The sequence below is a fragment of the Vicugna pacos genome, chromosome 30, assembly GCF_048564905.1.
Source record: "Vicugna pacos chromosome 30, VicPac4, whole genome shotgun sequence".
Lineage (NCBI taxonomy): Eukaryota > Metazoa > Chordata > Mammalia > Artiodactyla > Camelidae > Vicugna > Vicugna pacos.
Genome location: NC_133016.1, coordinates 21,373,333 through 21,385,553, shown reverse-complemented (window position 1 = coordinate 21,385,553; position 12,221 = coordinate 21,373,333). Strand labels below are relative to the sequence as shown.

The 12,221-nt window shown below is 38.3% G+C and overlaps 1 protein-coding gene across 1 annotated transcript in view; it reads left to right on the top strand.

Annotated features, from left to right (window-relative positions):
• EPG5 (ectopic P-granules 5 autophagy tethering factor) overlaps positions 1-12,221 on the top strand; it is a 107,394-nt gene that overhangs the window by 34,023 nt on the left and 61,150 nt on the right. The window contains exons 14-17 of the mRNA XM_072952286.1: positions 3,159-3,323; positions 5,024-5,143; positions 5,813-6,072; positions 10,572-10,712. Of these exons, the coding sequence (XP_072808387.1) occupies positions 3,159-3,323; positions 5,024-5,143; positions 5,813-6,072; positions 10,572-10,712 (686 nt within the window). The remainder of the gene's footprint in view (positions 1-3,158; positions 3,324-5,023; positions 5,144-5,812; positions 6,073-10,571; positions 10,713-12,221) is intronic.

Sequence of the window (12,221 nt, the reverse complement as noted above, 5' to 3'; positions counted from 1 at the left end):
TCCTATCTTTTTTTTTTTAGCCTAGTATTTACTAGGTATTTATTTATTTACTTATTTAATGGAGGTACTGGGGATTGAACCCAGGACCCTGTGGATGCTAAGCATTGTGCTCTACCACTGAGCTGTACCCACCCCCACCCCATAATGCTTTTTTAGAGCACATCTTCTGAAAGATGCCTGCACTCTCTGTTTATACATATGGTTCCTTTGTGTTCTGTGAACTGCTGACAGTTTTGGAGGAACTTGTTCAAGCCTCCAGTGTCTTCAGATGAATATGATGGCTTTGAAAAGTTTTGCTGTAACCTTGGGCTAGTCTAGAATCGGATCCTAGCTCCAGAGCCTAGGAATGAGCTGTGCCTGTAAACTTTCACTGACACACTTGGGGTGTGTCTGAAGATGATTTTGTTTTAGAGGCCCAGTAAGAGAGGGCAAATCCTATGCACTATAGGTCTGTGGAAGTTGCTCTGCGTTAGGAATAGTTGTTGATAAGGACCAAGCCTTTTAGGACATCCCAAGGTATAGAATTCAGGTAAGTTTCGGTGACAACATCAAATTAATACTATAGTATCTTACTAACATCTTCAAGTAAAATTAGTGATCTTTTGACTTTCAGTGAAAGCATAAATGTATTGTAAAGTATACTCTATAAATTCTGTATTGTTGAGAATTCTTACTAGGATTCTCTTTTCTAATCCCTTTTTTTTTTTTTTGGCCTTACTGAATGGACTAGGTGTTTCATTGCAGTGTTGAATAGAGGTAGTAAGAGTGGACATCCTTGCCTTGCGCCTTTTCATGTGGGAAGGGTTCCAGAGTTCACCATTAAGTATAATGCTAGCTGTAGGTTTTTCATTGATACTCTATTTTAGTCTAAGAAAGTTTGTTTCCAGTTTGCTGAGGTTTTTTTTTCATGAATGAGTGTTTAGTTGTGTTTTTCTTCATCCATTGTGATGATCATATGATATTTATCAATTTTTTTCTGTTAACGTGGTGAATTACATTGACTGGTTTCCAAATGTTGAACCATTATTGTTTCCTGAAACAAAGACCACTTGGTCGTGGTATACTATTTTATGAATGTATTGTTAGGTTCAATTTGCTAGAATTTTTTTTTTTTGAGGATTTTTACATATATATTCATGAGTGATATTATCTGTAATTTTATTTTCTTGTTATGTCTTTGTTAGGTTTTGGTTTTAGGGTTGTACTGGCCTCATAACACAAGTTCCTTCTTTTATTTTTTGAAGAAGTTTTTGTAATATTACTGCTGATTCTTCCTTGAATGTTTGATAGAATTTATCAATGAAATCATCTGGGCCTGGGGTTTTCTTTGTGGTACGCGTTTTGCTAACGAATTGAAAATTTTAAACGGATACAGGGCTGTTCAGATTTTAATTTTTTTCTGAGTCAGTTTTGGTAAGTTATGTTTTTAAAGGGATTTTTTCCGTTTTGTCTGACTAATTGAATTTAGTGGCATAGAGTTTTTGGTAATATTCCCTTGTTGACTTTTTGTTTGTTTGTTTTTGTTTTTGTCTTTTCTTTGTTGACTTTTTCACGATCCTAGGACTTTACATGGCAGCCCCACTTTCACTCCTGACGGGCGGGGCCATGCTGTGCCGTTACGTTGTGTAGCTGGGAATAGATGCTTCTCTAGACAGATCTTGTCTATAATCGTTATCCTAGTACCATTATTTCCCTCTTTTTGTCAGATGTTCACAGACATATTTTTCTATTTGTTAGTAAAATGGCTATTTTACCATTTTATTCAGCATATTCAAGACCTTTATTAACAAATCCTTATGAAAATTTAGCTAAGTGCACACATACATACTACACACAGACAGAGAAAAGGTCTCTTTAAAATTCATTCTTTCTACTCTTTCAGATTTTTTTTTCCCTAGTCTACCAAATTTTGTTTTGCCTCTGGTTTGGAGCAGTGCAGGAATCTGAAAAAAATGCTAGGATGTATGTACTAGAGCTGAGTTTTCCAGTACACTAGCCACTAGGTATATGTGACTGTGACACCTTTGAAATGTGGCTAGTCCAAATATATAAAGATCTGGTGGTAGCGCACAGTGAAAAAGAATGTGACAATGAATGTATGTATGTTTATGTATAACTGAAAAATTGTGCTCTGCACTGGAAATTGACACAACATTGTAAACTGACTATAACTCAATAAAGAAAAAAAAAGAAAAAAAAAGAAATGTGGCCAGTCCAAATTATTATGTCCTGTAAGTGTACAATATTCACTGGGTTTCAAAGACTTAGTATGAATGCAAGAATAACATATCTCAAATTTTTTGTAATGATTACATGTTACAATGCTATTTTGGACATATTGAATTAAGAGAAAAATATATTGTTAAAATTAATTTTGCTTGTTTCCTTTGACTTAAAAATGTGGCTGTTAGAAAAATTGAAATTACATGTGTGGCTTGCATTATATTTCCATTGGACAGCACTGTTCTAGACAGAAAATGAATTGTTCTTCTGATCAGTCTTTTACTTAAAGCAAACTGTATTAAGTTTACCCAGATTTATCTTAATTTGCACCTGGATATGTTATTTAAAAGCAGTTCTGTGGACTTTTTGCACAGGATTTTTAAAACTGTTTCTTACAGAATTTTTCAAATGTATACAAAAGTGGAGAACTGTAAAATGAATTGCTGTGTACCTGTTATCCAGTGTCAACAAATACCAATTCTCGATTGATCTTGTTTCATCTCTACTTCTATCTACTCCTGGTACCTCCTTCCTGGAATGCTTTGAAGCTAATAGAAATAATTTTTAAAATGCCATAGAAGTAATAATAATTATTTAAAGTGCTAAGTCTTTTTGGAAAGTGAATGACTTCTCACTGATTTATTGTGACTTTAAATTTGGATCTTACTATGGTGATTTTGTTTTTAAGTGGAAGTATACCAGTTTACGTACAAAAAAGATTGACCTTTACAAAGGATTGCAAAATGTGCTTTTGCTGTATCATTTGATTTAATATTTGCTTGATTTGGTTGTCCATTTCATTGTCTAAATATCAATATCAAAACACTGCTTCCTTTTGGAGAAAACTTTTTGCAAGCACTTTAATGTAATATTGTAGTAATATAGAATTCTCCTTAAGTTTTGATTTTAATCATTATCGTTTTCTTTTAAATAAGGTTTCTTTATACTTGTTTAAAGAACTACCTTTGTATCTCTGGCGACCTTCTGCCTCCGAGATGGCTGTGATTCGGGACTGGTTATTGAATTATAACCTGACAATGGTGAAGAATAAACTGGCCTGCGTTATTCTAGAAGGACTGAATTGGGGGTTTGGTGACCAGGTATGTGTTAAAACCGTTCCCTGGAGACTGGGGGGGTCCACACATCAATTTCAAAAGAAACGTTCTCTCAAAACATCGTGTGTCATTTGCGAGATGACGTTTAGCTGTGTCAGAGCTTAGGGTCTTCCCTAGTTTAGTTCTGTTTTGCAGAGTGGGCATCCCCTAAGTGAAGATACATTGCTCCACACTGAAGATTCTTCCTTTTTTCCTTGGACCATTTGTTTCTGTTGTTTTCTTTCTGGCTATTTCCTGCACTTCCTCCTAATTGCTTCTTCCTCTGGTCCTTCTGCCTCCTGCGTTTTGTATATTGCATGTAACTGCCAGATCTGTGCAAATACTGCATTGTTAAGAATCTGAGATCTGAGCCAGCCTGCTTGGGTTCTGACCCCAGCTCTGCCTCCTCCTGGCTGTGTGATGCTGTGTGATCTCCGGGCCTCAGTTGCTCATCTGTAAGCGTTTATTTTCATAGACTTACCTTAGAGGGTTCTTGTAAGGATTTGACAAGTTAGGACATGTAAGAGACTGAGGACGGTTCTAGGCACATGTTAAGGTCTTCGTGGTGATAGTTTTTATTCCTAATAGTTTATTAGGAGTTTGCCATCTATCGTGTTTCCAAAGATGCTGTATCAAGTGATTTTGACTCTTAAACTCTTCCTGCGTCTTGATCAAAATGTATAAACAGTTTAAAGGGGAAAAGGGAGAGAACCCAGCCCTCTCTGTCTGTTCTGAGCAAGTCATTTAGTCCTCGCAGCTGTTGTGTGTGGTTGCTGTGAACGTGACCCCTGTTGTACAGTTGAGGAAACTGAAGCCAGGGAGCGTCCTCCAGGGGTGCCCCTGCCGCCTGGTCTTCCCGTGGCCTCCTCCGGGTCTTCTGTCACTCAAGTGCTGGTCGGGGAGAGCTGCTGGGGCCCTGCTCCACCGTCACACTCTCTGACTTGTGAATGGAACCCCCCGCCCCTTGCCCCTCTGCCCTTCTCTCCCGGAGAGCTGTATGCAGAGTCCTTGGGAGGCCTCCTCGCTCGCTTGTTAGTGTTCAGAAAGTCACCTTCTATGAGAGGGTTAAGGAATATATTTCTTCAGGCTGCAGAGGAAGATTGGGTGGGAAATTCTATAGGCGACGTCATGCTCCCGAAGGAGTATTTTGCCTGTGTTATTGAGTATTTTTTTTCCATCATAACATACATTTAATTAATTAAATAATTTAATTGAAGTATAGTCAGTTTACAATGCTGGGTCAGTTTACAATTTCTGGTGTATATTGAGTATTTTTTATAGTTTCACTGGTGATAGAACAAGAAAAGAGAATATAGACTTAATTTTATTAAAAATCTTCCTGTTTAGTTAATACTAATTAAACACCTTCCTGGTTTGTGTCAGTGCCCTTAAACTTACAACCCAAAGTCTTTATGGAGATTCTAGGTGGAGGTTGAAGGTTGCATTTGAAGATACCTTTTATAACTGGGGTTGGGAGTGACTAAGGTTCAAGGCTTTCTAGGTACAATGCATTGGTTCTTTAAAGATTTCAATTTTTTTTCCCTATTGTCATTTCATAACTTCATTGTTAGGGGATATGAACTTTGGAAAATTTAGCTTCTACATCTAAGATTTTTTTTTTTTTTTACTATTCTGACTAATCTTTCCATTCAGAGGTATAACAAAAATCAAGATGGCATGTTTGTGATTATTTTTCTCTTTAAAAGGGTTCTCTTCATCTGGATCAAGCAGTCCATGCTGAAGTAGCTTTAATGATTCTGGAAGCATACCAGAAGTACCTTGCACAGAAGCCATACACTGGGCTTCTCTCTGAAAGTATGAAACAGGTATTTCCTTCTCTCATGTATTGAGGACATAAAGCTTTGTGATAAATGGCCTGGGTGAATAAAGTTACAACTTTTACCCTTAGGTTTCTTAAGAACATTTCTGGCAATTTAAGATATTGAAATTGAGTTCTATAGTTAGAAAAAGATCTTTCTTTAAGATGTAACCTACATATGAATATTTTAATATTGTGGAATTTGAGTTGAGCTGCAGTGGTGTGCTGGAGCTGGCTTGTAGTGGCTCAGGAGAAATGGTTGTTAAATTTTTAGGAACTCTGCAAGCCTAGTTGTTAACCTGTCGGCTTGAAATTGACCAGGGTAGGAATTTTTTATACTGCCGAAGTTGGTGAACCCTAAGTGAGCCCCCACACTCCAAATGGCTGTTAAATTTATTTACTAGCACACCATTTGTTGCATACCAGTTTTCATATTATTGCTCTTCTGCTTAAGCTGACCCAGATCAGGTTCACAAGGTGACTGGCAAGAAAGCAGAAGTGATCAGTTGTGAGTGAGAAATTGCTTCATTTAGTGCTAGAAACACTGAGTACCAGTAAGCATTCTGTCCTCTCTTTTGAGGGCATTCATTGTTCATCACCAAAAGAGATGGGTGGACAAACTTAGTGAGTTAATGTGTATGTGACTAATGTGGCTTAAAATAAATAATTGTTTTAGGTTTCATATTTGGCCAGTATTGTTCGATATGGAGAGACACCTGAGACTTCATTTAACCAGTGGGCCTGGAACTTGATCTTGAGGTTAAAACTGCACAAAAATGACTATGGAATACAGCAGAATTGTCCAGCTGTTCCCTTCTCCAGCACTGTGCCTGAAATGACGGAGTCACCCACGTTCCATCCTCTCTTGAAGGCTGTCAAGGCGGGCATGCCCATTGGCTGTTATCTGGCCTTGGCTATGACGGCTGTGGGCCACAGGTACAGTGTTTGGGCTGAACTTCTGGGGTTGGTGAACCTCGCAGTCGGTGATTCTGGAATCTCATCTTTAACATCCCAGGGTCTGAGGCCTCCCTCAAACCTGATTATTTGGTAATCAGGGCCAAATAATAAGCCTTGACTAATAGCTTATCAAGGGGAAATTCATATCACAGATTTATAACAGAAAAATCACCTTGCTGCATTGTGAAGAGTGTTGCCCAGGGCAGTGTTCATGTTAGCAGTAGACGGAGTCTCTTCTTCAGGATAATGTTCGAATAAAAATAATTGGTCACCTGTACTGAATTTTGTTTAAAGTGATGGCAGCCCAACTCAGGCTTCTCAACTAAAGTTTGGGCTCAGCCTGCCCAGGGGAATGACATGCCTGATGGGGTCATGTGCCTCTGTATGAGCCTACAGCTGTCTCTGTTTCTTCCACTACAGCATTTATCACACTGTATTGTAGTTGTCTGTTTAATCTTATCAGAGATCTGTGAGGTTAGGACTCAGGAACCATATTTGTCTTTTTTCTTTTTTTTTATTTTAATTGAGTTATAGTCAGTTTACAATGTTGCATCAATTTCCAGTGTAGAGCACAATTTTTCAGTTATACATGAACATACATATATTCTTTGTCACATTTTTTTTCACTGTGAGCTACCACAGATCTTGTATATATTTCCCTGTGCTACACAGTATAAACTTGTTTATCTATTCTATATATACCTGTCAGTATCTACAAATTTCAAACTCCCAGTCTGTCCCTTCCCACCCCTCTCCCCCAGCACCCACAAGTTTGTATTCTATGTCTATGAGTCTGTTTCTGTTTTGTTTTTATGTTCTTTTGTCTTTTTCTTTCTTTTTTTTTTTAAATTCCACATATGAGTGATCTCATATGGTATTTTTCTTTCTCTTTCTGGCTTACTTCACTTAGAATGACATTCTCCAGGGACATCCATGTTGCTACAAATGGCATTATGTTGTCATTTTTTATGGCTGAATAGTATTCCATTGTATAAGTATACCACATCTTCTTTATCCAGTCATCTGCTGATGGACATTTAGGCTGTTTCCATGTCTTGGCTATTGTAAATAGTGCTCCTATGAACATTGGGGTGCAAGTGTCTTTTGAAGTAGGGTTCCTTCTGGATATATTCCCAGGAGTGGTAGGAACCATATTTGTCTTGTGGTATTTTATCCCTAGTGGTGAAGCCTCTGTCTGGTGTAGTAAGTAAATGAATGCATGAATGAATTCTCAGTTTGTTAAAAATCCTTTTCTTTAAAGATAACTTTCCTACAGTGTGTTAATTTTTTCTAGTCTGTCCGTTTTTCTAAAACCTCTTTGACCTATGCTTTCTGATCCTTGTGTTTTAGATTCACTGTAGCATGTTTTTAGCATCCTGATTTCAGCATCTTGTTCCACATTAAGTATATTTTCAGGGGGATGCTTAGGTGTCCTGTCAGCTATTAGTGTTCAGCCTGTGTGATGAAGTAGGGGAGATACAGAACTGTTGGGTAGCTGTCCCCAGGTTGTTGACAGCTTAGTGGACATGGGAGACATAAAACAGTTGGCAGTACTGAAGGGTATCATCATGAGCTGGATGCTACGGGTAGAGCATGGCTTCTCAGTCCTGGCTGCTCTTCAGAATCACTTCAAAAGTGATTCTGCCAATACAGGGAAGAGAGTGAGAATCCTTATCTCATTGATCTGGGGGCCGGTTCTCCAGGTGATTCTAATGCACAGCCTGGACTGAGGACCTCTCAGAATATGAGCAGAATTTAAAAAAAGGAGAGATCATTAGAGCAGGAGGCCTTCAGGGAGGAGCTAAGCTTGGAGAGGAGTCTTAATCAGAGAAGACATCCTAGGCTAAGGAGCAGAGTGGTGATGCCGCGTGCCCGCAGTGTTGAAGATTCCGTCCAAGGGCCACCCACACCCGCCCTGAGGCACCTGTCACTTCTGAGCAGCCTGCCGTGTCCTGGTGTCAGTTTCTCTCTCCCTCTCCTCGGGGGCTGCTTGCTCCTGGATGGTAGGGGCGTTGTCTTGTTCACCTTCATATCTCCAGAACTTGAACTTCATGGGTATTTTTTTCTTACAGTTTTATTGAGATATAATTGACATATATCACGGTACCAGTTGAAGGTGTACAGCATAATGACTTGACTTATGTACACTGTGACATGATTACCACAGTAAGTCTAGTGACCCTTCCTCATCTTGTGTAGATACAAAATCAAAGAAATAGAAATGTTTTTTCTTGTTATGAGAACTCTTGGGATTTATTCTCTAGACAACTTTCATATATAACGTACAGCAGTGTTAATTATATTTATCATGTCATTCATCACGTCCCTGGTACTTATTTGTCTTATATAAGGAAGGTTGTAGCTTTTGACTGCCTTCATCCAGCTCCCCCTTCCCCTCCATCCTGGCTTCTGGTGACCACATGTCTGATCTCTTATTCTGTGAGTTTGTTTGTTTGTTTTTAATGTGTAATTGACCTATAACACTGTATTAATTTCTGTTATACAACATGGTGATTAGATACTCCTGTACATTTCAAACTGATCACCACATAAGTCTACTTCTGATACGTCACCGTACGAAGATACTGCATAGTTATCGACTACAGTCCCCACACTGTACATCTCACACCCATGACACGTTTATTTTGCACTTGGAAATTTTTACCTCTTAAGCTCCCTTACCTATTTCTTTTCTCCCTTCACCACCCCGCCACCCATAGTAAGTATTTCATTGTATGACTGTGGGAAGGAGCACCAGGTATCTGAGGGGGAGGAGGGAAAGTGATGGGAAAACACTCCTGACTGAAGCCTGTGATTCCTCTTGGTGAATGGAGGTCATCAGGTAGATTGGTAGAGCCCAATTATGGACAGATCTGAAAGTAAACGAGGGCAGAATTGATCTACCAGGAAGAGGAGAGATGTTATTTGAGCCCTTTGGGAGACACTCAGCACATTGTTTCTAGTAGCCCTAGTGTCATTCACACTTCCCTGTGCCTCAGGTTCCTCATCTATAAAATGGGAACAATAATAGTGTCAGACTTACTTTATGAGGCTTCAGTGCGTTATGAAACATTAACATGCCTAGATGGTGTCTGGCGTGTTATTTATGGATTACTTGAGTGTAGTGTTTGGAACTTAATTGTTTCATGATTTCTCTGATTTCTTATATTCATTCTGGGACTGCAGCACTTTATTCACGGATACTGAGTGACAGTGAGAATAAGTGTTTCTCTTTGGGGCTGAACTCACTGTGGTCATCTGGGACGAATATATACTAGAACTGACTGAAAACAGTCTTATGAATGGGCTTAGAGTTGGGGGCAGCGTACACAGAACGTAACTTATACATGAATATAAATTCATAGACAGTACAGAGAACCATAGTCAAAAAAACCACCCAGAATCTTTCTCATCCTAATAAAACATTGCTTATTTTTTCTGTTTATTTTTATTCAGTATGTTTTCCTTGGATCTTTTCTAGAGCTATAATGTGTATGTAATTTTATAGATCCTTTGTTTTTCACCTGTAATGCTGTAAATGCTTCCTTAGGGCATAATCTGCATTATTACTTTTATTTTTTCAACAGGTTTTTTTCCCTCTAAATTAAAGCAGTGTAACCAAACTATAGAATTAGGAAAACGGAGAAAAACCCACTCACTTTTTGCACTCCAATACACGAGCATTTTGGTGTGATATCATCTGTTTTTTCCCTGTCTGTATAACTCTTTTTTTTTTTACCAGTAGTTATAATCAGAAGTATAAAATTTTATGTTTTTTTCCTACTATCATTATTGCAGAAGTATTTTTCCATAATGCCTTGGCCACCATATGCATTCTTTTAAAATTATTCTTAATACTCCCGTTGAATGGATTTTTCCAAAATTTACCATGTCATTTATGCCTCTGAGTTCACAATTATAAATAATTCTGAGAAGTACATTTTTACATGGGTCATCTATCATATTTTTCCTATCTGAGATTATTTCTTAAGGTAGATTCTCTGAGGACTCAAAAAAAAAAAAGTAACTTTCTGTGCCACATTGGTTTCGGAAAATTTTTGCCTGTTTGTACAGACAGATTGAGCTCACTTTTGAATCTTTGCTATAATACCTTGTAGGAATACACAGACAGTGAGAGCCTCGTGACCTTTGGACGAAGCACAGTTTGAGAAGCAAAATGCTCTGGACTAGACATTTGCAAACCTGGGTTCTCATTTAGACCCTGTTTCAGGAAACTGTGTGAATTGGGGCATGATGCTTCACCTTCCTTTCGTATAAAATGAAAATATAGGCGAACTTTAAGTCCCTTTATACTTGTAGAGTCCTGATCCTAGTCTTTCTGTGTGAAGTGTGGGTGTACATAAGGTGCTGGAGACCTGAGATGATGCAGGTAGCACATAGGCTGATAGCTCACTGGAAGGACGTCATTTTATGAACTGGCTGCCTTGCCTGCTCATTGCCTTTTTCTTTTTCCGTAGCATTGTGAAGTTCTGTGAAGAAGGCATCCCACTCTTGGGAATTCTGGTCCAGTCGAGGCATTTGAGAACAGTGGTCCACGTCCTGGATAAGATTCTGCCTTTGTTCTACCCTTGCCAGTGTTACCTTCTGAAGAATGACCAGTAAGTAGAGAACAGCCCAGCAAGTACAGAATGACTGTGTCCTCTGGTTTCTAAGTGTAATATAGGGAATGATATTTCAACAGTGTATTTTTTATGAGGCAGAGAACTTCCTGCCTAGTTTAGGATGCTGAGTGATGAACATCTAATATGAAAATCTAATAATTATCTTTTTTATGTTATTGTTTTATTGTCGTGGAAGATATTTCCCTTTGTCATTTAATTTTGGATCGCTTATAGCTTATTAGCATTGAAGAGTGATTGTTTCCCCGAAACTCTGAACAGTGCTTCTGACATTGAGCAGCAAATGGCTTTGCTGTGGTATCAATATCAAAACACATTGCTTTTTATTGCCTGCAGTGTTTAAAGGGTGATATTACAAACAGAAAAGATACAGAGGAAAATGCTTATCACGTGAGACATTCATAATCTTGTTGAGAAAATAAGACTTTGGGGTAATTACAGAGTTATGAAGCAGAATATTAGCAGGGCCATGCTGGGGTGTATGGATGGCATTTGCGTTGCAGTTGGCCCTTGAACCACACAGGTTTGAACTGTGCAGGTCCACTTATGAGGATATTTTTCAGTAAATATACTGGAAAATTTTTTTTGAGATTTGTGATAATTTGAAAAGCTCACAGATGAACTTTGCAGCCTAGAAATATTGAAAAAATTAGGGAAAAAGTATGTCATGTATGTATAAAATATATGTGGATACTAGTCTCTTCTATCATTTACTACCATAAAATATACACAAATCTGTTATAGAAAGTTAAAATTTATCGGGGAGAGGGTATGGCTCAATTGCTAGAGTGCATGCTCAGCGTACGCGAGGTCCTGGGTTCAATCCCCACTACCTCCATTAAGTAAATAAATAAATAAACCTAATAACCTCCCCCCTCAAAAAAAAAAAGTTAAAATTTATCAAAACTTACACACACAAACACTTAAAGACCATATATAGTGTCATTCACAGCCAAGAGAAATGTAAATAAATGTGAAGGCACAGTATTAACTTATAACCGCATTAAAGTAACGTAGTACACACTGTACCACCGTGGTGGCTTCATGGCCACCTCCTGTTTCTATCACAGTGAGTTCAAGCGTTGAATATCCTCTTAAAACGCTGTATGTTGCTAGTCATCTCTGAGGGAGCAGTTTGTCTCTCCAGTAGATTGCACATCAGTAAAAAGTGACCTCTTGTGGTTCTTGCATCATTTTCATCATGTTTCGTGCAATACTGTAAACCTTGAATAACACCATGGGACACGTAACAAGTGCCTTTGATGATGCTGGAAGTGCTTCCAAGAAGCAGAGGAAAGTCATGACTTTATAAGAAAAAGTTGAATTGCTTGACATGTACTGTGGATTGAGGCCTGCAGCTGCGGTCACTTGTCATTCCAAGATCAATGAATCCAGTGTACAGACCATCATAAAAAAAAAGAAAAGAAAATTTGTGGAGCTGTCACTGTAGCTACACCAGCAGGCATCAAAATGTTGCACTTTTTGTGA